Raw genomic sequence first — 25,316 nt, 5'->3', positions numbered from 1 at the left:
ACTGATTACCATCTGCATTCAACCCGAACCTAATCTGAAGATTGTCTCGCAAACAATAGGATCTTTTCCACGATCCCCTCCTCGGTCGGTTGCCAGCGCCCTCTGCTGTCGACTAGTGGCCAGAGAGAACAAGATCAACAATCTCAACTGGATTAGGAAATGACAGCGCGGTCACTTCAACTCTCAACACCTTTTTATTTTCTGTTTCTCCTTCGTCAGACGCTCACACAGAACTGTGAGGATCACGTGACGCGACTCTGTTTAAAGAGTCTCTTCATCTGGAGGCTCCTCAACCACCTCCAGCTGCCGAGCAACCACCGACTACCACCACTCGCTTTTACACGCCGTTGTTTCCCCCCTGTTTCCAAGTTTGAAGGGGAATTTCATTCTCCTTGAACTGTTTTTTAGTGCATCAGCAGGCGGTGACACTATGATTTTTGACTCCTGGATACATTTTCTGTGTAATATAATTCTCTCCCCCCCTTCTGTCTGTGAAGGTTTTGCACTGACTGGGATTCTGGTTCTGACTGTGGTTGAAGCACAAAGGGAGGGAAAATCTTTTCTGATTAAAGGTTTCAGTTTGTTTTTTTTATTGTTTATGAAAGCACTTTAAAACAGTGCATGTTGTTTGTTAATTCCTACATTTCTTGGAAAATTTGTAACAGCATTCTGATTTTTCAAGATCAGAACCATGAAAATGTTGATGGTTAAAATCCTCCGTGTAATTTATAACTTCAGCAATCAACACAAAGTCAAGTTTTAGGAAACGGTTTTGTTTTGTTTTTTAAACCGCAAATTTAGTCGACAGAATTTAAAAACAAATATCTAAGCACCACTTTGGATGTTGAAAAGAATGCAAGTTTCCAAAAGGCGTTGAGCCGGTCGACTCCAGGGGAAGTCTAGAGACAAGTGAAGACTTCCGTGAGGTTTCTGTGAATGAAAATAAGATACAAAATATCTGCGGTTTGATTCTCCCGTCTTTGACCTGTTGTCTCTGTAGCTCTCAGGGAAAAGGGATGTTTGGGTCACAGTGCTCAGGCCAGAGGAGGAAGGCTAGAAACCCATTTTTTCTGGTACTTTCATGAAAGCGGAGCTGTTACATCAGTCGGTCCGAGGAGTATTGGATGCCTCTGAGCAGCATCTGTGAACTTGTCATCATTCTGTTCTGGTTGTCAGCTATTTTTGTTAAATAAAAGTCCCCAACTATGAAGTTCGTTTTTTTTTTTCCTCTTACGCTTGTCACAGGAGTAGAGCATTCACTGCTTTTCTGTCAGAACACTCGACTGTTCTGGCTGATGTGTAATCAAAAACTAAAACCAGCATGTGACCAGAAACTGTGGCAAAAACAGTGACGTCATTTAATTTGCTGACAAATTACACATTTGTCCAATTAAGGCCAAAATCTGGCGGCTAAGATTCTGCTCTCGAAACGCATGGAGCTCTTTACTGAAGGTTTCAGACTTTATTGTGATCCATTTGAAAAAAGGTTTTACAAAAGGTAACATTCAATTTATACACCAACTCTTAAAAAAATCACTTAAAATAAGGTTTTGATACATTGAAATAAATTCTGTTAACTAAGTAATGGCTTCTATAAACAATGTGAAAATAAGTTCATATACATATAAATGAATGCTACAAACATGAGGACAAACAGAGGGATTACATGATTTATAATTAAAATTCAAAAATAAAAAAAAAAATGGCATGACTGTTTACCTTTTGACTCAGCTTTACTTCTGGCCAGAATTGTGACGAGCGTTTATTGCGAACCAGATCATCTGGCGTCCAACTGGAATGGTCCATAGAAGAAACACTCTGATGGGCAAACTCATTAGTTGCTTCCATTTCTAAGTTTTTTTTTTTGTTTGCCTTTTTTTTTTCTCCCCCCACATGGCAACGTGACGAGGCCTGCCCACACACTGAGCTCAGTGAAGAACATGCTGAAATACCATGTGAATTTACAAAAAAAAAAAAAAAAAAAAAAAAAAGCAAACGTGACAAAGGGGGGGTGTGTGGGGGGGTGGAGGGGGACAAGCACAGTGGACGGTGTGCCCGAGAGGAGATGAGACATTCTGTTCCGACTGACCAGATGCTGGAAGAAGTTGCCCCCTATTCCAGAGCGGATTTGCATCAACAGTGAAGATTCAAGGCGTTGGCGCCGTCCCTCCTCCTGCTCCGACCGATGCTTCGGCGTCACCCAGCCGCCTGTCGCCGGCCGGTTGGCAGTACCTGCTCGCTTCGCTTAAGACAAGCTTCAACACTTTGGGAGGGCGGGAGGAGACGCTGACGAGAAGATTGATACGCACAAAGTGCGAGCCGAAGCTTAGCCTTACCTACGGCGAAATAATTGGCAACGACTGATTAAAAGAGTAATTTCTAAAATTTTATATACAAAATGGCTGATCGATCGATCATTAAAATCACGGGCAGATAAAATTTCTCAAGAGAAACTGTTAGTTGGAACCGATTGTTGCGTGAAGACTGGAAGCAGCTCACTTGGGTGGTCAAAAATAAAATAAAAAAAATAAAATAAAAAAAAAAAACACGTGCAGAAAATTCCAGGTGCTACCCGTTTCCAGACGACCGGCAAAATGCTTGGAAGTTGTGGTCCCATCCCGCGACATGGTGTGAGACATTCCTAACCTGTCAGTTACACCTCCGTTTATGTACAGATTAAAAGACAGACAGGATATAGCAGTTTGCCAGCTTTGAGAGTGACCGGGGGAGGGGAGGGGAGGGGGGTTAGACAGCTGTTTCCAGTCCTCTTGAGGATTGTATCAATCTTCTCCATTATCCTGAAAATGTCGAGCCCGTTCTTTAAAAAGAAAACAAGCTAGCTTGCGGGGTGGATGCGGCGCCGCTTTCCCACTGAGCCCTCCGCTTCGTCAGACCTCTCCCAAGAGATCCAAATCGTCCCTCAGAGGTTCAAACTTCCTTCTTCTCGTAAAATCTTCACAAACACATTTCTCTGTTACAGTTAACATCAATTGTAGAAAAACAAAACAAACAAACGAAAAAACAAAAAAAAAAAAAAACACATGCACCTCCAGCATTTTATACAAGAGTATGATACAAAATAAGGCATTTCGTTGTGTCGTGTTCTGAGTGTATGAATGCGTGTTCTCTCGTCTCTTGTGGATGTGTGTGTGCGTGTGTGTGTGCATGTGTGTGTCTATGTGTTTACGCGTGTGTACATAGCAACCACATTTTTAATGTTTTTGCCTGTCTATAAAAAGACTGCAAAAACAAAGTCATAACTCTTACTTAAAATATATATATTTGTCATATATATTTACGTATATATTCATATGTAAAAAAAAAAAAAAAAAAAGAAACAAAAACAAAAAATTAAAAAAAAAAAAAAATAAGAGGCGAGGAGAAAAAGCCCAAAGGTCCCTGTGATTGGCCTGTTCTCACCCTTTTCCCCGCCTCATTCCATGACCTCACCGGGCGCCACAGTGACCAGCTGCAAAGGGATTTCCTGATTGGCTACGAGGTCGTGGGTGGTGGTGGTCTGGAGGATGAGCGTGGTTCCGTCCGCGGTGATGACGGTGTCGGTGGTGGGCGAGGACGTGGAGGTGGGAACGCTGCCTTTTTTATTCTGGTGAGTCTTTATGTGTTTGGCCAGGTGGTCGCTTCGCATGAAACGCTTGGAGCATTCTCCGCACACAAACTTCTTCTCTCCTGTGTCACACACACACAAACAAACACCAGGATGTGAAGCGACACAATCGGTTTCGTCATCCTTCACACGGACTTGAAAAATGAGACAAAAGCACTAACTGGAATACTGATTAAGAATCTTTTTACAAGTCTTCCAGAACACTAGGGGGTGGTGTTGTTGACCATCCTCGGACTGCATGACAGAATATTTGAACATTTGAATGTGAGGTGGAAGCTAGTTGCAATTAAAAACAAGAAATTGTGTTCAAATTAATTTTTCTTTTTTTTTTTTTTTTTTGGAAAAGCTACCTTTGAATTGGGAATAAATGACTGAAATCCTTAAAATCTTAATTTCAACCAATTTTAAATGCAATAAAAAAATAATATAAAAAATAAAAATAACGCAAAACTACTGAAGATTAATTTGCCAGTAAAAATAATTATTATTAGAATGTAACTGAGCTGAGTTATTCAAAGGAAAAAAAAATTGGGACTTGAAATTCAAATGTTTTTTATATTGAAAAAAAAAAAGAAAGTAATTTAGCTTACAGATTGATGGAGAGGAAATTTGAAGAAATAAAAGATGTGGTCTCCAAACCAGGACTGTCAGTCTTTAAGTACAAACAGTTTATTTCAGTCCTTCATTTTGTGCTGATAGTTTTATATCTGCTGTCAGTTTAGCAAAGTGTGGAGAAATAAAACGGAAATATTCCTTGACAAATAACTGGATAAACATCTTGACCCGGGTTAATGTTATCCACAGACTTGTTTTTTCGGTGCCTTTGAAACAAACAAAAATGTATATCAGTTCGGTCAAATGTCATGAGTAGCTCTGAGGCAAGACCAGCCCCATTTTTAAAACGGGGGTGAAATGATTTTACATTTGAAAAGCTTAATAGGGAATGTATCAGGTGGAGGAAATCAAACGTGAATTAAGCCTGACATCACTGATGCACGCCGAAGCATCCCCCGCCATCAATGCTCTTTAATCTGACTTTATAAAGGACATCAGAAAAAAACATTTTCTGAAACGTTTAAAAAATGAAAAAAAATAAAGGTATCGGCCACTGAATCTGAGCTGCTGGCCGTCAGACGAGGTCGAGAGGAGACGTTGTCCTTCTCACTGCCTCTCTGATTCAACGCAGACAAAACAGCTATTTGTTTGAGGGCCTGAAAATGCCAACATCTAAAATTCTTTCAATTCAACAGCAGCGTCTCTTGAAGCGCCAGAGAAGTCGAGACGGCATGAGCTGCTCTTTGTGTTGAAAAACGCTTAAAGACTCGAGCGCTGAACAAAACCTGACTGAGTGAAGTAAACCATTCGGTCTTTTCTCGCCCGCTCCAATGCAAAGAATAGAATAGCAAATATAAAATTCAATTTAGACGGAAAACGAATCTCCGACCAAAAGGTGAAAATCTGTCAAGCGACTTCAAACGAGGGCGCTCCTCCCGGTCTTCCCGCCACTTAAAAATGAGAACCTCCGCTCACCTGTGTGTGTCCTCCGGTGTCTCTGCAGTTCGTCACTCCGGGTGAACCTCTTGCCGCAGAACATCCAGGTGCAGACGAACGGCCTCTCGCCACTGTGCCAGCGCAGGTGAGCCCGCAGGTGAGACGTCTTCCCGTAAACCTTTCCGCAGCCGGCAATGTGGCATATGTGCTGTTTCTTCTTTCCTATACCTGAGCCTCTGCGAAACCCAAAAGCCATGTCAGCATTTGCTATTTAAGCGTTTTTTTCAGTTGATTAAAAAAAAAAAAAAAAGGCTGGGCAGAAACCTTCTGTAGAGATTAATAAGGACATGTAATCTATGGACACGGGCAAGGAGGCCATTTTCATCCAGATCTGATGACTATCATTTGTTTGTCTTTCAGCAGGATTACACATGGAAAGGCTGCCGGGAGGGCAAAGGAAACCCATTGGAGTTACCATGATGTCAGCTGATGTGTGAACTATAAACATAAATATTAAAATCTACATCCAGAAACGAAACAGCCTGGACAGTTGTTTTTTCTGTTTTTCATACTCTGGTAATTTGATTTATTTACTAATAAATTTACTAACTTTAAAAAACTAAATTTATTCATTTTAGTATTTTCAAAAACCTGGAAAAAAAATTGTTCCTGTGGCAAACCACAAAAAAAAAAAAAAAAAAAAAAAAACAGCTGAAAGCCAGTTTCACATTAGCAGGTAGAATTTCACTACCTTCAATTATGTGAATCTGTTTATCTATCTGTGTTAGGTAACTGAACATTCTGAATCAATCCTTTCAGTGAACCTTCTCCACAGTGGCAAGGCTCACCTTCCTCCGGACTCCTTGCAGTTGGGACAGGTGCAGGCCACCCTGCGGAGCCTCTTGCCCTCGCCACTCGGCGTGTCCATGTCATCGTCTCCCATCTGGACACGTAGGTTGTTCAGGTCACTGGGGTTCAGCGTGGAGTCGCCGCTCAGCTGCCATTCCTCGGAATCTGGCTCCTCTTTTATCTGGATACCTGAGCCGGGAACAGAGTGACGGGATTTCTACATTACTTTTTCCAATTGATCAGAGGCGCGGTGTGCAGGCGGACATGTCTCATACCAGCCGGACTGTTTGCGTCCTCGCCCTGCGTGTACTGAACGCCACTCTGCGTTACAGAGTTAACTGTCACAGTCTGGAGGTTGGGTAAGCTGACCTGGCCCGCTTGCCCCAGAGGAAGGGTCTGAACTGGGGCTAAGGTGAGCTGCTGGGCCCCGCCCTGCCCCTGAGGCAACTGGAGCCCCTGGAGTGACTGCACGCCCTGCACCTTAGGAGGAAAAAAAAATGTTGTCATGCCTTTGGAACGGCTCAGAAAGAAGCGACGGTGCCCACTTTATTAAGAAAAAAACAAAAAACTGAGGATTCCTTTACCTGGAAAGTTTGCCACTGGATCTGCCCCGTAGCTGTGACCGTCTGGGCCTGGATGAGGAAGGTCCCCGGGTTGACCAGCTGCACACTCTGCAGCGTCTGGCCAGCTGCAGCGCCCAGATCCTGGCCCGGAGCCACCTGGGCTACCTGGGCCTGGCTGTCCCCAGACAGCTGCAGGATGGGCTGCGACATGGTGGTGGCGTTGGAGGAGGACACCTGCATAGCACGGGGGCAAAAAATAAGGTAGGATAGGACCGCGCGTGAGAGGGAGTCGTTCATGTCTTGTGAATGTGTAACACTCCGCAGCTTAACAGCCCGGGTTAATTATTAAAGCTTAAAGAAGGTCGGTGTGCGTTCATGAAAATAATGACCGTTATCGTTCATCGTTACCGCTTGTGATTCTGGAAACGAGTCAAAACTCCTCTGACAGTGCTCATCAATTTCACACACTGTTCAGCACAGGATTTGCCTCATTTGGAGGTTTCGAAACCTTTTTCTTAACCAGACAAAAGAACTGTGCTTTTTGTGAATAAACAGTAAACGACTATAATTATACAGCAGGTATGAAATATGAAAACAGCAGGTAATATAAAATCATAATATAAAGAAGCCAAGTTTTCATTAATGAAATGTATCATCACTGTATTGGCAATCACCTCGATAGGAGATGTTCAATTCCATCTTAATGTTATAAAAAAATAAAAATAAATATTGGCATAGCAGCACCGACCTGGCTCAAGAATTTTAGCTATTGAAAGTTGTTTTTTTTTTATTTTAAAAAAGGGGGGGGATATCATTCTCAGGTTTAGCCTTGCAGATGGTGGGACAGCAGGAAGTTGTTTCATTTGGATTTATTCTAATACAGTTCTAAGCAATATTTTAGAGACTGTTTTTAATATTTGCTGAATCATAAAAGGGGGCAAGTTGATAAAATGTCTCATTGCATTTTTAGAGAAGTTAAAACATACAAATGAGGTTATGGTGGAAAAATTGTGAGCTACACCTTTGCTCGCTGTATTAATAAAGACCTAAATACAATCTCATGGTTGCACTTTCCATTATCAGTGTGAAGCTGGAGCCTAATCCCACACTTTGTTCTCATCTTGGGAGAGACAGTGGTCTAATCATTAGAAGACATGACACAGCACATTGATTTTCTCACCATTTCTGTCCCGGCCTCTACTTTATCTCAGCCTTGTAAATGTGCAACAATCACTCGGAAGACCTCAACCTCTCTAAGATGTAATAAAGTCTCGATGAAACTCATCCGGGTAAAACTCCCAAACAGTTTAATTAACTAAATAGGACTAAAAGTATGCAATGACAGAATGTGTCGTTCATAAGCTGCAGTCCGACTCGTCTTATATGAAAGAAACATAGCAGTTCTCTGACCTGGATTTGCTGCAGGTGATGGTGTGAGTTGTAGTTCTCTGAGGAGGGGTCAGACACGCCTGCAGACACGGCAGTGGCCTGGGTCAGGACACCCGTGCCGTCAATGGTCTCGGGAAGCTGGGAGGAGTTGGAAGAGGAATTGGTGGTTGTTGGCACGTAGAGCTGTTGGCTGGCTCTGGCGTCACTCACGGTTACCATAGACTGTTTGCCGCTGGCGTCCTGACCCTGACTCTCCAGTGTCTGGCCACTCATTATCAGCTGACCCTCTGGTGTTACCCCAGTTGCAATAGGAACCGTCTGTGCTGCAGTCAAACCAAGCGACTCCAGATCCACGCTGTTTATGGGGACAAATGTTATGTTGCTCGGCAGCCCCACGGGGACCGCGCCAGTGTATGCAGTGCCCCCAGCCAGCGGGACGCCTTGGATAGACTGCACTTGCCCTGCCTGCGTCAGAAGATCTGTGCTTGTCGTCGTCGCACAACTGATCCCGATGCTGGCCTGACTGCCATCTTGAAGGAGCTGAATCTGCCCTGTGCCGTCATCTAAACCCTGTGCTTGGAATCCCGCGAGCGTTCCATCCGCATTTTGAATTTGAGGGATGACCTGGAGAGCAAAGACGAGTTTTTACACAGACCGCCCTTTTTCACAGAAACAACTACCCGAGATATGTGGCGAACTCCTTTTACCTGATACTGAATGCTTGACACGCCATTGGCCGCAGCCTCATTCCCGGGCGCTGTAACATAGATGGGCTGGCTGGAGAGACTCCCGATAGGAAGCACATACTGCCCGTTGGATGTGACAATCCCAGAGTTTGGAATGTGAACAACTCCCTGATCGTCCTTGCCGGTGGAGACAGGGGTTAACACCTCCCATCGGTCCGAGCCTGTCAGTTGAATGGCTGACATATCTGTCGTCTGGAAGCAAAATTAACAGATTAGCACGCGTGGGTGACACTTGCCCAGTTCATCTTAGCCTGTGTTGGCGATCAGCTGTGGGGCTCGAATGCTGTGTTTATCAGAGGTACAAAAAAGCATACATGTGGGAGGAGGAGGAGGAGGAGGAGGATGGGTGGATGCAGTGTGCAAAGAACAATTGGTGAAATAGCCACAAGCTACATGCATCCACCAGAGAGTGCAGAGAACAGGCTCGGGAATGGTGGGAGAGCAGAGAGTGGGGGATGGGTAGCTATTCCAGCACAATTGCACGCTACTGTTTTGATTATGGACGCTGTCCCTGCGACAATATGAAAGCCCAGCATCCTCCCAGCCCAAGGTACACCGGTTATCTTCGAGCGAGCCGACCCAAGTGACTGCCTTTAGTGTCCTACCCACTATGGGCGGGTTTTACAGGGGTAAAGTGGGTGGCCGTTATTGAGGGGAACACAGGAAGTGTACGGCTTTCACCCCATGCCATCAAAATTTTAAAACGTGTGAACTCCATGCTCTCAAAAATACGTCTAGCTAACGAAAGCGAGCGAGAGAGACGAACTAGAAAATGTCGGATACCTGTGTTTCCGTTGCGCCGCCGGATTGCAGAAACTCGCTTTGACTGCTGTCCACGTCCGCGGACGCCATTTCTCCTTGTTTCAGGGGCTGCTCTGGCGCTAGCAGGGAGAGAGGGTGAAACTCAGCAAAACTCTGTAATCTTCAACTCCTGCCCGGCAGAAAATCCCGCAAAGCATCCCCACTCTCCAATCCAAAAGGAGTCGACTGCGAAACTCAACTTTGCGGCGGAGATTCTCCGGCGAATTCGACCCAGATCGACTGTTTACTTTGTCAACTCCGTGGGTAGCCAGCTAGCCCCGTTAGCTAACCATATCTAGCTAGTTAGCTGTAGAGCAAAAGATAAAAAGACGCAGCTTGCTCCGCTGTAGGTTACACAAACTCACCGATTAGTTGTACGCCTCGACGCGCTAAATGTTTACGTACCAGTCATAGCGTGAATTGTAGTGACCGGGAGGATTATCTGATCAACTAAACTCCGAACATGATTATTTTATCAAAGGCGGGCTAGTGTTGATCGGTGAATTCGGGTCGATTTTTTTCTATTTTGATTGACGGTGCGGGAAACACAAAAGGGTGGGACTTACAAGATGACCGTCGAATTTGCATCACATTACAGGACGTCCCGCCTTTCTTGTTTAACCCGATTGGTCAGAGCGACAGAGCGGTGGCACGTCATTGGCCGACCTGGACGTCGGTCTTTTTTAAAGGACGTGTGCTTCCTGTTTGTTGTCGAAGTAGTCTGGCTGGAATGCAATTGTTGAATTCTCGTCGAAAAGCTTCGAAATTGGCGCTAGTTTTGATTCGACGCGATCGGCCGTGTTTTAACTTCTCGTGTAAATGAAAGTTCGTAGTATTTGCCATTATTTCGCTCGAATTAATAACACACGCTGTCTTACAATTGTCGAAGTCTGGAAACCGATGCAAAGTTTTCTTACAATGTTCACAGCTGGCCTCCATTATCACAGCCAGATAGCCTGCGGTCAACGGTACAGCGTATATAACACTGCATTGTTTTTGATTTTCTGTTTGTATTGCGATGAATTACCGTTTCTAGAACAGCGTTTACAACACTAGTTGTGCCGTATCACTGTGTGCTTAAAGAAAGCGATTCCTCTCAGTATTCTTGAGGGAAAAGAAAGAAACGATGTCAAGAAAGGTATCCTTTTATTGACACTTGTGTATTGACAAGAGCAGTGTTTATAAGATTCGTGCTTTTTTTTTTTTTTACAGTAACAGTTTTAGTATCTGGTGTTTGTCCCTCAATGTTTCCTTGCGGGAGCAGGGTTTTAAATACTCGTGATTTGGCGAGAGGATTTTAAACGATACATTAGCATCAATGCAACCCCTACACTGTTGCAGATGAGAGGCAATGTGACGCTTAACAGTCCAGACGACCCAATTTGTCATTACTTTTTCAGATTTACAATAAAACATCTGGTTACGCATGGAGGGGTTCATTGTTATGAAGGCGTCAATAAAAGCAGTGTGTACAACAACATTCTCTGTTCAGTCAGATCGGCAGCACAGTCCAGCCTGTGAGATCCTTCAACACTGAGTGATGGTTTTCATTCTCTCGAGTTGCACCCAATACCAACTAGTTTGTGGGCACATCTACCTATCATTTGATTTTTTTTTTTTAATATTGACTCTCATTGCAAATGCCTGGGGGAAAAAGAATTTAGGAAAAGATGATCACATGAGATTACAGTTTTAATCTCAAATTAAAGGAAAGGAACCTGAACCTATTCTGAGATGTGATGTCGAGACTTTGGCTGAATTTAATAAAGGCAACTAAAGCACACAACGTTGCTCTAACGTCATCACTGACTATTCGTTTAATCAAAATTCTGGTCTTGCTTTACAAGCTTTTCAGTCTCAAAGAATTTATTTTCAATTTAAAACCCAAAGCTGGAATTTCTTAGAGGAACAAGATCATCACACAGGGCCTATTTTATGCGCATTTGCGGATGAAAACATTTTGGAAAAGAGGATCAAAATTATTTAACATATGTTAAGATGCTGAGAAACCAGCTAAAGACCCTTCAATCTGTGTTTGGCAACAGTTTCATGATCAGATGGATAGGCAATGATTGTGAGTAAAAACAAGAATAGCAATTGTTGGCTGGTTTCAATTTGAGACCTTGAGCCAAACACTAAGAGTGGGGGCAAATGATTTAACGTAAATGTTTAAAATATAATCCACCAGAGATTCTGCTGCTGACCCAAAAGGCCAGACGAGAAAATTCCTCGAGCCAACTGGAGGGTATCTAGTTCTTGTGGCATCAGGAGAGAAACGCAAAAGCCAAAAGACAATGTTGCTCTCAGGCACCGGCTGATACTGTTTTCTAACCGCCTGCTGGTTGTTTTGTCTTTTTATTTCTTTTTGGGTGCATTCGGTGTGTTAAATTTGAAAAAGATAATGTCCCCGTCCTCCACTGTGTAGTTCCTTCCTTGTTGCCTGTATTTTCCAGCAGCCTGGGAAGACAAAGCGATAGAACCAGTCTTAATTGAAACACCTTGATATGCTTCAATCAAACACTGAATAACACACACACCTTGACTGCATTTTCAGTGCCCTCCTCTTTGAAGTCAGCGAACTTCATCACTTCAGCCATGATGAAACCTTTTTCAAAGTCTGTATGGATCTTTCCTGCAGCCTGTGGGGCCTTGGTGCCTCTCTGTTGAGGTTCACAACAATAAAATGAGCCACAAGTACCTTAGAAGCACTAAACCCAAAATAAGTCAACCCTCAAGCTTCTGACAGTATAATGATTTTCAGGAAAGACAAGTCCCATCAACAAAGACACGACAGGGAAAACTTTCAATGTGCTTGGTTCGTAAGTTTGCACATATTTAGGTAAAACTAAGCTCTTTTATCATCATAGATTGGTAAATGAGACGAGTTAAAATGTTTTCAGTGAAAGAAATTTGATTTACATCCAAATTGGATTCAGACAGTACATAATTTAATCTTCCACAAATGTATGCACACCCTGAAATGTTGGGGACTTGTCATATAGGAAATTCAATGAAACAAAAGTGTAACTGACCAGTTTTAAGAGTCCTGTAAGGACATTTGTTTTCAAGATAAATGCAATACTGAGCATCTTATGAAGAGTTTCTGCCACATTTACACTCACCCTTACGGTCCACGCTCGCACCTCATCTGGTCCTGCCGTGAAGAAGTATTCCAGCTGCAAAGCTGCATAGCCGGTCTTTATGATTTTGGTCAGGGTACTGAAGAGCACAACGAAAAGCAGTCTTGGCTCAACAGTGGTGTAAGCCATTTATATCATATACAAAATTTGAATTCAGTGTTAAGCATTTGCAGCTGTTATCGCATGAGGCATTTGCACTACATGGCTCCACCACTAATCAACCCCAAGTGGGTAGAATGACCACATTAGACACTTGGACATGTGAAGCCCTGGGTGTGCATGTGTGACAACTACCCTGCAGGTATCAGGCCTGTACAATGCCAGGAACAAAAAAGAATACACAGCTTAAAGATGCGAGTAACATATTTGGAATTTGAAGCCCCTTACATAAAAAAATACTTTAAATTATTGAACTACAGAGACTATGACTATAGGCCTCTTAAAATAAGAGTTTTTAACAAGCACAGAGAGATCTTACACTTTCATCATACAACATGACGACTGTATTTCAGGCTCATTCAGAATACAGTGAACCATCAACATTTTTGCTCAAGGAGTAAGAAGAAAAACACATTTTTGACTGGAGGGGGAACTTGAGTGGGTCCAATCACGAAATAATAAAACCCGATGAAAATCCTTACTTTACGGGGCCTTTAAAAATAAATCCTATGACTGAGCTCATAATTTAACTGGTTGTGACAAAAAATGAAAAAAAAAAAAAAAAGAAAGAGAAAGAATTCTGCCAGCACATTTGTGGAAAAACATTCACAGAATCATGGTGGGATTATGGTCTGTTTTTTGTTTTTTTTTTCCAGAAGAGCTGGAGGTTTGCAACTTGGACAGACTCAGTCCACGCAAAATAGAGACGTAACTCTTTTGTGCCTGAGAACTACACTGTCTACCATCAGACTTGTCACTTTGTTTCAACGCTTGACTGTATGCTGTGTGCGTGAGTGAAAGCACAAAGGTGGTACATGGCTTTTATGAATTACATGCAGTACAATTCATTATTATTGGTCTGTAATTATCTCTTTAAACATATTACACATGTCAAAGAGCCTTTTTCCCTGATATCAAATACTGTATAATTTGATATACAAAATAATTCTGTCAACACACACACACATGCACACACACGCACAGTACTTCAAGTCTCACCTCTGTGTCTTATGTTCCTGACAATACTTGTCCTTCTCCTCTTGCTCCATGTCCTGCAGTTTAGCCTCCAGAGCACCGCTCAGGGGAATGACCATTGCACCGGGGTCGTGAGCATCCACCCACTCCTTGATCTTTGCCAACCTGTAAGAACAAGCTGTGGTGTCACGTACATAGAATGATTCCAGCGACACACACAATCACTCACGTGAAACATGCAGCTGAACGCACCACTTGTTCTTTTTTCTGATGTAATCTTTTTCTGAAAGATTGACAAGGTAGATCATGGGCTTCGACGTCAGAAACAGGTATTTGTTCAACACCTCAATCTGTAATTCCGAGGAAAGCAGGAAGATAAAATTACTGGAGCAGGACCAATAGGCTGCAAGTGAAAAGCCCTAGTGATGATAAGTTTGGTCAAACTTTTCATTTTAACAGGAATATTTACATGATCCTATCAGTAAAAATGTACATATGCCACTCTTCCAATTGTTAAAGAACAGGTATTGGGAAGACAGTATAGCAAAGCACATAAGAACGCACAAACACCAACCTCCTTGTCATTCCAGTCATTGTAAAATCTCACGTGTTTTTTCTCCTCTACTACCCAGTTCTTTATCTTCAACATGATATCCTGAAACAGAAAGATGCAGGTAAGTGGTGTAAATTGACACCCAATACATGTTCATCATTGAAGTACCAAAATGTGATAAGTTTTTTATCAAAAGACAGATGTCTTTCCTGAGCTTCTGCAAAGACAAGCTTTTCTTACATATTCAGGTTTCAGTTTCTTGTCACCTCCTCTGACTGCCGTTTTCTCCAATTTGTCAATGATTGGCGGAATCATTTCCTCATCTTTTAGTCGCAGCTCTTCGTGGATGATCTCGATATCCCTGACTGGGTCAACATTCCCCTCCACATGGACAATATCCTCATCATCAAATGCGCCTAAAACGCATCATGGACAGAAAAAGCAATCTTGTTGATATAGTCACGTCTGAATGTTCTCACCCGTTTTCATTGCCAGGATGTGAAATCTAATGATTAAACTGTAGTGAATGGAACATGACATTTCTAGAAATGCTTCCATTTAAGCATTATATACATAAATCACCTGATTTAACATGTCAGCCTTTACAACACTGTAAGTGTATATCCTCGAAATTTGTGAGAACAGCATATCAAACGATTTCAACAATGTTATCAGATAAAAACTGAGTTTTTGACAATGATAATAACACAACATTTGTGTTTAGAACGGAGATAGGAATGGATAAAAGATTGTCATCGGTCTGCTTCATGTCCTTCCAGGTTTATCACATCTATTACCAATGCTCGCACATATGCTGAGGGCTAAGACGGCATCCAAAGGCGGCCATCTGGGCTATGGTCGCATCGCTCTTTTCGAGGGGCGCCCGTATCCTGTGACAAATGATTGCAGAACAATGCAAAACGCGCCACATGATTCCCACATTAAGCTCCAGACTCCCCACTTGCGGGGGCGACCAGTGAACAGGGGGCCCCATGCCTCCCAACCCACTCTAACCAGGATCCCCCAGGCTTCATGGTGCCAAACACCTGGGAAGCTTTTTCCAAACATTACAGGGTAGCATGGCTAAGTATGTAGAGAGGTCATTCTGTGAATTCCTTGTTCAATCCCAAACTCCTCCTTCCTTGTCAGCATCTTTTCAAGTAAGCCATTGAATCCCTGTTGGCTAAGCCCCTGCCCACTGCCATTGATCCATGCATGATGGGTAAAATGCATTGACCCAGAGGATTAACAATTCACTGCAAGGGATAAATGAAGTATTCCAAAATTCTGGTGGTTTCACATTTCACAACAATTACACTACTACACATCTTTACACAAGAATAATGATAAGTGCAACATGAGGCCAAAAGTATGGTATCATTTCACAAGCAAAGATGACAACAATAGTTGTTGCAATACCTCTGAAAATCTTCTTCTACTTTCGGCTTTTCCCGTCAGGGGTCACCACAGCAAGTCAACTTTCTCCATCTAACCCTATTCTCTGTATCCTCCTCTCTCACACCAACTACCTTCATATCCTCTCTCACTACATCCATAAATCTTCTCTTTGGTCTTCCTCGAGACCTCTTGCCTGGCAGCTCCAATTCCAGCATCCGTCTACCAATATATTCACTATCTCTTCTCTGTACATGACCGAACCATCTCAGTCTGGCTTCTCTGACCTTCTCTCCAAAACATCGAACATGTGCCGTCCCTCTGATAGACTCATTCCTGATCCTATCCATCTTGGTCAGTCCCAAAGAGAACCTCAACATCCTCATCTCTGCAACCTCCAGTTCTGCCAGCTGTCTTTTGGTCATTGTAACAGTTTTTAGTCCATACATCATTGCTGGTCTCACCACTGTCTTGTACACCTTTCCTTTTATTCTGGCTGAAAGTCTTCTATCACATAGTACCCCTGACACTTTTCTCCACCCATTCCAACCTGCTTGGATCCGTCTCTTCACCTCTTTTCCACACTCTCCGTTGCTCTGGACTGTTGACCCTAAGTACCTGAAATCCTCCAGCTTCTTGATCTCCACTCCCTGTAGCCTCACCGCTCTACCCGAGTTCCTCTCATTCACACACATATATTCTGTCTTGCTGCGACTAACTTTCATTCCTCTCCTTTCCAGAGCATATCTCCACCTCTCTAGATTTTCCTCCACCTGTTTTCTTCTCTCACTACAGATCACAATGTCATCCGGAAACTTCATGGTCCATGGGGATTCCTGTCTAACCTCATCTGTCAGCCTATCCATCACCATTGCGAACAAGAAGGGTCTCAGAGCTGATCCCTGATGGAGTCCCACCTCCACCGTGAACTTCTCTGTTACCCCTACAGCACACCATACCAGTGTCTCACAGCTAGCATACATGTCCTGCACCAGTCTAACATACTTCTCTGCCACTCCAGACTTCCTCATACAATACCAGAGCTCCTCTCTTGGCACCCTGTCATATGCCTTTTCCTCTGAAAATGTGATTTCAAATGTGATATTTGGCTGTAACATTTATGTGAACATTTAAAAATGTATTATCCTTTAAAGCATAGATCATCTGTTACTTGGGGATAAGTATGGAGAAAGCTGTTACTGTTACTTGCATTAATAGAAAAAAATATTCAAATATTGTTTTGACAGGCAGGGACAGACCTGTCTTTTGCAGAGAGAAATGAATTCCCATATTGTCCAGTGTGGTCAATAGTAAAAAATGATTTTGTTGAAGAAGTAATTTTTTGCCCTTTTAACAAATGACGTAAAGGACTCAAACTCAAGTCACTTTTCTACAACACAGCTATGTCAATGCGGCAGTTAGAGACAGCTGTAAAGACACCACTCACGTGTCATGTGAAAGATGCCATCGCAGGCACTAATGTGGGACAAGAATGCATTTCCAAGGCCTTGTCCAGCGTGGGCTCCCTTCACCAGACCAGCAATGTCCACAACATTAAGAAAGGCAGGAACTTTACTAAACAGCCAGACAAGAGGAGGATCATTAGTGACAAGTGATGCAAAACACAATGACAATCAAGGCACACTGTATTATTCCACACACACCTCGCTGGTTTATGGAACTGGCAGAGAAAATCAAAGCGCTCGTCGGGGACAGGTACCCTGCTCTCATTTGGGTCGATTGTGCAGAATGGGAAGTTCTCGGCGGCAGCTTGGCTTTTGGTCAACACGTTGAAAAACGTGGATTTCCTAGCGTGAAGAGACAGGGAAGGATCAGTAATACAACTAGAGCAGCAATGACAGAAAGGGTTAAAACACACCCTTTAATTCTTCTGTCGTGTAACAAATCTGCTGCGACCCATTGATTCTGTCGTGTTTACATACCCAACATTAGGTAATCCTACGATTCCAATTTTCAGTGAGGTTCCAAACCGTCCAATCAGCGGAGGCTGTTTCGGGGCTTCTCCCTTCTTTGGGGGCATCTGCAAGAGTTATGAAAATTTGCTTACACTCTTTACACCTAGATCAAAATATGTCACAGGAGCACAGCAAATCGCCTTGGTTATGTGGGATCGGGTTTCTTCGCACTATTTACTGCATTCCATTGAGCTAGCTGCAGTGACAACGTGCAAATGAGGCTTCATTTTCCCATTCAAACATGACATGCTAACGTTAGCTTGTAGTTAACTGGAGCCACTAGTAAATATCCGAAAATTAGTCTGAGATGCAGCTATAATATTCGTCCTGTACTCGCTAGAATTGATTTAAATGTTTCTAGGTTGGATTAAGTCCGCCAATTGTACCTTTAAACCTTTAGTTCTGTATTTTTGTCTGAAGTCTACGTGGTGTATTGCTGCCCACACCGGCCGCTCTACTGAAAGGGCAAGGTGGAGAGTTTAGCGGAAGTGTTTTGACACAAGACGTCGCTGATTGGTTGAGAGCGGGCAAAGCGCTACGTCAGGGTTTTCAGCCAAAGGGACGGCGATTTAAGTTTTAAAAATCTATTTCTGCACAGGCTCTGGTCACTGTTTTTTTACTTCTCAAATGGATCACTGTCTCTGTAAGAAAAAAAGATAGATAAAAGCCATAAATCGTATACGTTCTACAGAGGATGACAAATAAGTTCACCAAGGAATAAACCAGTTTTCTTTTGCCTTTTCACTGTGAACGTGTTTATTTTTCAGCAAACCTGTCCTTTTTGGTACTGCGGCATATACAACAGGAATGCTTAATATTGTCATTTCCAAATATCCTGTCCTCAAAAATAAAATAAATTTGTTTATCATCTCTTAATATCCTGAAAGAAAATCACACATACCTGTACATTCAAGAAAATTGGTAAGGAGTGGCCTTTGGCCACACACGGCATGCTTTTTCTACCTATACCTAACTATCTACAACATGGGCATGATTGTTGCCTGGTTGCACATTTATCTACACATTTAAGAGTCCCATTAAGTTTCAAATGGCAACCTGTGAAAGCTAGATTGAAAACCTGCCAATTCGACCTGACAGGTGTTTCAAGCGTCCATGCAGACAGGCTACAAAATGAAAAATATTCTGCCATTAAAAAACTTTTTGATACTGTTTTCTGTATGGGAGTGATTATTTTTGGCTGTTTTAAGGTATTTTTTAAAAAGTTTTCCTTAACCAGCTCCATTGTCTGCAATTGTGTTATCAAATTGTATTTGGACAAAATATTTCCTGCATATTAAAGATCTGAATCTGCACCACTTTTGCAGCAACAATAATACAATGGCAAAGACCGGGTTGATGTATGGCTATGACTGTACATAGCTATCTGGTCCGATCTCTGATAAGAACACATCCGTATAATTCGTAACACTTCACCACGAGTGAATTACCAGATAATTTCTCTTACAAAATTACTCAAGAAGTCTGAGACAATGTGATACTTAAATATTTCTTTAAGCAGAGGATGAGAAACTCAAGTAGAAGATACTTTCCCCCACATTGATGTTAATGGAAAAAGGCCTTTTGAGAGGACACCCTGATTTACTTTGAATTTATTACTAAACAAAAATGTTTTCATACAATAAGGAATATAAAAAATCGACTTCTAAAATGGCAGGATTGATAACTGGTAAAAAGGGTGGACTAGGTTTGCAGGACAACACACAGACCATTTCTGTCATTTTCATGTCATTTCTGAAATATACTGCTTGAAATCAGTACATCATATATTAATAATGACATTATATATAAAATGCTCAGGTCCTAAATGAGCTAGACACGCTTAACATGTGTTATGAGACAGTAGAAATAAGTGGTAAGACTAAGAAAATCAGTGATGTATAATAGAAATCACATCAATTCCTTTTAATTACAATTAACATGTATGTTAAAAATACTTGTTACTTTTCACTGGCAATACTTCTGCCAAGGTGATTATCTGTTTTGATGTTTTTCAGCTTGATAGTCTTCAGTCCACATTACTCACTGTCCAAATATACCAGTCTGCCATTTCATGTTGCCTTAAGGTGCCTCGAAGCATCAGCCTCTTAACTTACAGGCAACACTAAGGAGGAAAAATGTCAGTCATTAAGAACAAAATCTTGACATTTGGAAACATTTTTATTTCATTCAAGAAAACAAACGATTAATGGGATTTCATGGTACATCACGTGCAGCACTCATTTCTCTAAAATCAATGGGCAATGTGACCATTCTGCACTGCTATATACATAACAAAAAAAAATAAAAAAATCCACCAAGACACAATTAAAAAGAAACCAATCACATACAAACAGCAAAGTAAGAAAATCGCATCACTGTCACAGAAAACCTCATTATACAAAACCAGTCTTTCGAGTCATAAACGGACCTGTGTTATTATAACTGAAGACAAAACGTTGTTTTCAGTTATGCTTGTGACGATATATGAAATTACTTCTTTAAGTTTCACTGAATCAAAGCAAAGTAGGGCTTTGGCCAATTAACAAGTGGTCAGTTTTTGATACAGATAGCAGTATTTTGCAGCTCAACAATAAATTTTGATTTCTAGATTGTCAGCAGAAGATTTCATGCTTTTCCCTACAAATTTAGTAACAATTCACAGCTAAACATTTGACCACAAGGATTCAAATATTAGCATGGAAAAAAAATCCCAATTTTCTTAAAAGAAAATTAGGGAAATGAAAGTTACTATATGTACTGTGTCTGTCAAAACATAAAACACTGCCATCTGTTGTCTCTTGCTGGTCAGTAGTGACCTGGAGTGGAAAAAAAAAAAGAAACGGGTTTGAGGTTAATAATTGAACAATGTGAGTAGTGTTGGTGTTGTAGATGAAAAAGCTCAGGGGGCGTAGAGGGCCTGATAACAGATACAAATCTGTAGTCGATTTAGTATTGGGTATTGTTAAATGAGACCTGTGTTGCAGAAGTGGGTGTTAATATATTAGTCTGTAGGATGTTAATGTAAAAAGTTTTGAAAAGTTTGAAAATGTTTTCTGTTTGAATATTCCGATCAACACAGCTTGCAATTTAAAAATGATTCGTGAGCTCATATGACAGTGAAACACCGTTACATAAAACACATACGTGGTGAGTAGGACCGTGATCGGGATCGAGAACGATAACCTCTGCTGTAGTAAGGAGAAGGAGATCTTCGTCTGTTGCGAGAGGAAATAAAATCCGTTATTAACTTTATAGGACATTTTTGGGACACAAGGCATCCAATTCAGTGACAAAAACCTCACCTGTATGATCTGTATTCTCGCTCGTCATAGCGATCATAATCACGATCGTAACCCCTATCATAACCTCTGTCGTAACCTCTGTCATAGTCCCTTGAGACGCGTCTTGAGGAACCACCACCACTAAAATCAGACAGAGAATGTTGTCTCAAGGTGTCGCACTTTCAGAAAAATAGCTGACTGGTTGTGATGAAAAACTCACTATGTGGGCCGTCCCATGTAGATTCCAGGTGTGGGCGTATGTGCACGTTTAGTAATGGAGAAATCCACTCTGATCCGGCGCCCATCCAGCTCCATCCCATTAGCACGCTCCTTGGCCTGAAAAGCAGTTCATGACCCAATGATGACACGAACCACATGTTGAACGACAGTCCTCTTTCAAATACACCAAGGTAGACTAATACCTTTTATTCAGCAAATTCCAGGTGCCATGTATATCCGGTGATGACGGACAAATTCATGGGTACTATTACCAAGACCACTGGTCACCGAGACCCAGTAGCTATAGTGGCCATGATCAGTCATAACGGCTCAAGAAATGGAATTTGTCTAACTATCATATTCTCACCTCTTTTGAATCTTCATAGTTTTCAAAGTAGACAAAGGCAAAGCCTCTTGAGCGACGTGACTGCTGATCATACACGATGCTGACATCACTCAGTGGGCCATATTTTGAGAACACCTCCCTCAAATCCCTCTCCGTGGTATAAAGACTCAGTCCAAATACACCCAGACAGGTGTTGGGGTCTGGGTTGGCCTGGGGAAGTCCAAATAACAGGAAAAGTAATGCAATACTACTACCATTAACCTGGCTTCCAGCCTTACTTGAAGTCACCAAAAAAAAAAAAAAAAAAAAAAAAATCACCAGAACCATAATACATTATCATTATTTTAAAAAGAATGTAACTGTCGGGAGATGAAAGTAATATTTAAGCAAAACAAGTTTATCATTTAACCAAGGAAGAGTGTGTGCTTCTGTGCCATTTTTCTTTCCTAAGAAGTATAAAGTTTACTTCAACATTTAAATGACCTACAAAGCAGACCAACAAACCAAGGATGCGGAACAAAACCAACATACCCTGTTGCCGATGTGTCTGCGACGGTTTGACATAGGCGAGCGGCTATGGCTTCTACGCCTGCGATACTCTCCACTTCGAGATCGGCTTCGGGAGCGGCGGCGGTGAGAGCGGGAGCGAGACCTGGAATAGTGCCTGCGTGAGCTGCGATGGGAGCGGGACCTGTGGAAACACGTAACATTATAATTTGCCAAATTTGCATACTCAAGCCAGAAAAACCCAGAAAATGCTGGATTCAACTGATAAAACACAATCACAAATTGTGCTTACCTAGATTTGGATTTGGATCTGGAGCGAGAGCGGGATCTGGACCTGGTATGGTGGGATCCATCTTTGGAGCGGGCTGGTGAATGGCTGGCTGATTTCACCGATCCCCTGGGGGATGAACTCCTCGAGCCAGGCCGTGAGTCCTGGACACATCGGACACTGAGATTAGCAACACTCAACGGGTAAGATCATGTGCGTTCTAAATAATAAAAGGGTCATGGAGTTAATGTTCTAACTGTTTCCCTTATAGAGGGAGTTCTCATTTTTGCTTATAGCATGTTGTAAACAGAGAACACAGGAAATATCTTTATGAAACATAAAAAATTACGACAAATGAGAGGAATAATTAAGTAAATTAGCTTAGATGCAAATTACAAAATCATAACCTAAAGAGGTGTGGGGGGGGTTGACCAGTGATATTTCTGATACAAAGGATACTAAATCAAGCATGCTTAAGAGAAAGAAACAGGATGAAAGAGTAGTAACATAGCAGGCTATTAGGAAATTACTCATACCCTGGTAAACTTCTGATCTTAACTTCATAACTTCTTTAACTTCATTACTTCAAAACAACCCTTCATTTCTTCTTTCTTCTGTTTGACATTATGACTTCTTTTTTCCTCCTCTTCCACAATTTACCATCTGCCATTACAACACTAGTAGAGGGACAGATCTTGATCGCTTCTTTTCAGCATCCAATACATTAGCATGCATCAACACCATCAGCTTCAAATATTAACAACTTCACATCTGAAACGTCTTCAGCCTTTTTCTTTCTTCCAACCTCAACCTTGACAAAGAACAAACAAGGGTGATAAGGCATGTTGGTTTCTGTTACAACCAAAAGGTACAAAGAAAAACAACAGCAAATCCAGGAAAACATAGATTAGATATTACGTATACATACATCACAGTTATACAAAATGTATTAAAAAATCGCATTGATATTACGGATAGAAACCTGATAATTGTGCTTGAAATATCCAAGTTGTCAAGATTTCTTCAAGTAAAATTAACTTTTAGCGGTAAAACGAAGGCGCATGGCAAGGCGGGGGCCTATCCTCTCGTTGCGTTTTGAAGGCCGCATGCTTTAGCTAGCGTTACTTAGGTTACCGTTCAAAGGATTCACACTAAAATGTATAGAAAATAGAATAAGCCCTACGTAAAGCTTACATTACAGTTATTAAAAAAGCAAAGTTAATGGGTTCCGGTGTTTTTGAAGCTTGTAAAGATGCAATGACTTGCGACTCTAGCTAACGTCTAAAATAACGAGCTAAATTTAGCTAGCTATCAAGCTAGCTGTTAGTATTTTTCAAACGATTTTTCTTGTAAATATAACTCACCTTGTCCCTGAATTCTTTCTCGGTGTCGCTCATATTTCTTATGCTATACAGCAGATGTGTTTTTTTATTTGTTTGTTTTTTAAAATGTTTGTTTGGGGAAAACTGGCCAGAGAAACTGGATCCGCCTAATAGCCTGATGAAATTACTGCAAAGGAAACCGGTTTGATCGGAGTAACCGTGGTGTGCCTACAAAGAATTCGTCTTCTCTTCTATCTCCGGTTTGGCTTTTCAGACTAAAAGCATCTCGACAAAAAAGACCAGCCTTTATATTGTTATCACAGTATTATGTTGCCTTTGTGCAACATAGATGTTCATTACAGAAACAAAAAAAAAAACAAAACTCAATATTATCACTTTTTAAGTCTGTAAGTCTGGTTTCCCCCGCCAATATCCCTTTTTTATTGTAGATTTAGAGTTATTTGTGTCGCTTAAAATTATACAAGAAATACATGCCTCTAAGATTTATTTTTTGTATGTGCAAGAGCACAGATTTTTTTTAAGAATAAGAACAACTTTATTTATCCCAAAGGAAATTGTTGTGCCAGAGTTACAAGAAAACTATACTATAAAGTATAGTATATAGTATACAGTAAAGTATATAGTAAAGTATAAACTATAAAGTGTCTTAAGTCACAATTGAAAGATAAGGAATGCATCAGAGTATGAAAAAGTTTTGAGTTTTTCACTCAATTTTTAAGAATAAGGGGGATGTGTAGAATTGCGGCACTATAGAGGGATAAAGTTGATGAGCCATACAATGAAGTTATGGGAAAGAGTAGTGGAAATTAGACTGAGAGCAGAAGTCAGCATTTGTGAACAGCAGTATGGCTTCATGCCTAAAAAGAGTACTACAGATGCAATACTTGCTTTGAGAATGCTAATAGAGAAGTACAGAGAAGCCCAGAGGGAGCTGCATTGTGTTTTTGTAGACCAAGAAAAAGCATATGACAGGGTGCCAAGAGAGGAACTCCGGCACTGTATGAGGAAATCTGGGGTGGCAGAGAAGTATGTTAGACTGGTGCAGGACATGTATGCTAGCTGTGAGGTATGCATTGGAAAGGAGAGGAATGAAAGTTAGTCACAGCAAGACAGACTGTATGTGTGTGAATGAGAGGAACTCAGGTGGAACGGTGAGGCTACAGGGAGCGGATATCAAGAAGTTGGAGGATTTCAGGTACTTGGGGTCAACAGTCCAGAGGAACAGAGAGTATGGAAAAGAGGTGAAGAGACGGGTTCAAGCAGGTTGGAATGGGTCAGGGGTACTATGTGATAGAAGACTATCAGGGATAGTCTGAAAAGGAAAGGTGGAGGAGACAGTGGTGAGACCAGCTATGCTGTATGGCCCCGAGACAGTTCCAATGACAAAAAGACAAGAGGGAGAGCTAGAAGTCGCAGAGATGAAAATGCTAAGGTTCTCTTTGGGAGTGACCAGGATGGATAGGATCAAGAATGAGTCTATCAGGGGGACGGCTTATGTTAGATGTTTTGGAGGGAAGGTCAGAGAAGCTAGACTGAGATGGTTGAGTCATGTAAAGAGAAGTGATAGTGAATATATTGCAAGACGGATGCTGGAATTGGAGTTGTGAGGCAGGAGGTCTCAAGGAAGACCAAGGAGATGATTTACGGACGTAGTGAGAGAGGATATGAAGCAAGTTGGCCTGAAGGAGGA

At 41.7% G+C, this 25,316-nt stretch overlaps 4 protein-coding genes and 1 long non-coding RNA gene across 10 annotated transcripts in view; 2 read left to right on the top strand and 3 right to left on the bottom strand.

The window, feature by feature from the left end:
• uggt1 (UDP-glucose glycoprotein glucosyltransferase 1) overlaps window positions 1-3,373 on the top strand; it is a 31,244-nt gene extending 27,871 nt beyond the window's left edge. For both annotated transcript variants that reach the window (XM_086155696.1, XM_086155704.1), the window contains exon 40: window positions 220-3,373. In XM_086155696.1, coding sequence (XP_086011822.1) covers window positions 220-239 — 20 coding nt within the window. In that variant the 3' untranslated portion in view covers window positions 240-3,373. The remainder of the gene's footprint in view (window positions 1-219) is intronic.
• LOC147237892 (transcription factor Sp3-like) lies at window positions 1,443-10,005 on the bottom strand. Of its 4 annotated transcripts, none has more exons than XM_086155742.1 (10): window positions 9,870-10,005; window positions 9,447-9,544; window positions 8,625-8,855; window positions 8,134-8,541; window positions 7,939-8,055; window positions 6,550-6,762; window positions 6,241-6,445; window positions 5,965-6,154; window positions 5,156-5,352; window positions 1,443-3,687 (listed from the first exon to the last, which is right to left on the bottom strand). In XM_086155742.1, exons 1-10 carry the CDS (start codon window positions 9,874-9,876, stop codon window positions 3,434-3,436), a joined length of 1,920 nt encoding a protein of 639 aa, XP_086011868.1. In that variant the 5' UTR covers window positions 9,877-10,005; the 3' UTR covers window positions 1,443-3,433. The 4 variants fall into 4 exon arrangements, with proteins under 4 accessions (XP_086011868.1, XP_086011859.1, XP_086011842.1 ...); XM_086155733.1 differs by adding an exon at window positions 9,665-9,771 and having other exon boundaries at window positions 7,939-8,541; window positions 9,870-9,972; XM_086155716.1 differs by having other exon boundaries at window positions 7,939-8,541.
• On the top strand, window positions 9,080-11,345 carry LOC147237891 (uncharacterized). Its single transcript, XR_015106837.1, has 2 exons — window positions 9,080-9,213; window positions 9,531-11,345. It is a non-coding gene; the product is annotated as an uncharacterized LOC147237891 (long non-coding RNA).
• On the bottom strand, window positions 10,594-18,140 carry LOC147237890 (obg-like ATPase 1). The gene is made up of 11 exons (XM_086155754.1): window positions 18,049-18,140; window positions 17,630-17,727; window positions 17,351-17,494; window positions 17,134-17,261; window positions 14,532-14,707; window positions 14,313-14,393; window positions 13,991-14,088; window positions 13,763-13,903; window positions 12,587-12,683; window positions 12,002-12,124; window positions 10,594-11,921 (listed from the first exon to the last, which is right to left on the bottom strand). Exons 2-11 carry the CDS (start codon window positions 17,725-17,727, stop codon window positions 11,820-11,822), a joined length of 1,188 nt encoding a protein of 395 aa, XP_086011880.1. The 5' UTR covers window positions 18,049-18,140; the 3' UTR covers window positions 10,594-11,819.
• A 1,684-nt stretch (window positions 18,141-19,824) lies between these two features.
• LOC147237889 (transformer-2 protein homolog beta-like) lies at window positions 19,825-23,814 on the bottom strand. 2 transcript variants are annotated; one of them, XM_086155675.1, is made up of 8 exons: window positions 23,648-23,802; window positions 22,308-22,447; window positions 22,040-22,199; window positions 21,530-21,718; window positions 21,164-21,279; window positions 20,965-21,084; window positions 20,807-20,877; window positions 19,825-20,478 (listed from the first exon to the last, which is right to left on the bottom strand). In XM_086155675.1, exons 1-8 carry the CDS (start codon window positions 23,678-23,680, stop codon window positions 20,468-20,470), a joined length of 840 nt encoding a protein of 279 aa, XP_086011801.1. In that variant the 5' UTR covers window positions 23,681-23,802; the 3' UTR covers window positions 19,825-20,467. The 2 variants fall into 2 exon arrangements, with proteins under 2 accessions (XP_086011801.1, XP_086011810.1); XM_086155684.1 differs by lacking the exon at window positions 19,825-20,478 and having other exon boundaries at window positions 20,630-20,877; window positions 23,648-23,814.
• Window positions 23,815-25,316: the final 1,502 nt, after the last annotated feature.

Source organism: Fistularia commersonii, chromosome 1, assembly GCF_037954325.1.
Source record: "Fistularia commersonii isolate RoL2024-O1a breed Wild chromosome 1, RoL_Fcom_v1.0, whole genome shotgun sequence".
In the NCBI taxonomy this organism is placed as follows: Eukaryota; Metazoa; Chordata; class Actinopteri; order Syngnathiformes; family Fistulariidae; genus Fistularia; species Fistularia commersonii.
The sequence above is the reverse complement of the archived record's forward strand: the minus strand, read 5'-3'. Positions and strand labels throughout refer to the sequence as shown.

Coding starts and splice junctions, on each gene's coding strand:
- LOC147237890 (XM_086155754.1), bottom strand. CDS start 17,727: ATGCCCCCAAAGAAGGGAGAAGCCCCGAAACAGCCTCCGCTGATTGGA. Junction 14,394..14,531: donor AGAAACTGAAACCTGAATAT/GTAAGAAAAGCT, acceptor TTTCTGTTTCAG/GATATCATGTTGAAGATAAA. Junction 13,904..13,990: donor ATCAGAAAAAAGAACAAGTG/GTGCGTTCAGCT, acceptor TTGTTCTTACAG/GTTGGCAAAGATCAAGGAGT.
- LOC147237889 (XM_086155684.1), bottom strand. CDS start 23,680: ATGAGCGACACCGAGAAAGAATTCAGGGACAAG. Junction 22,448..23,647: donor AGAAAGAATTCAGGGACAAG/GTGAGTTATATT, acceptor CGATGTGTCCAG/GACTCACGGCCTGGCTCGAG. Junction 21,085..21,163: donor TACATGGGACGGCCCACATA/GTGAGTTTTTCA, acceptor GTCTGATTTTAG/TGGTGGTGGTTCCTCAAGAC.
- LOC147237892 (XM_086155716.1), bottom strand. Junction 6,763..7,938: donor ATCACCTGCAGCAAATCCAG/GTCAGAGAACTG, acceptor CGTGCTATGCAG/GTGTCCTCCTCCAACGCCAC. Junction 3,688..5,155: donor ACACCGGAGGACACACACAG/GTGAGCGGAGGT, acceptor TGTGTGACACAG/GAGAGAAGAAGTTTGTGTGC.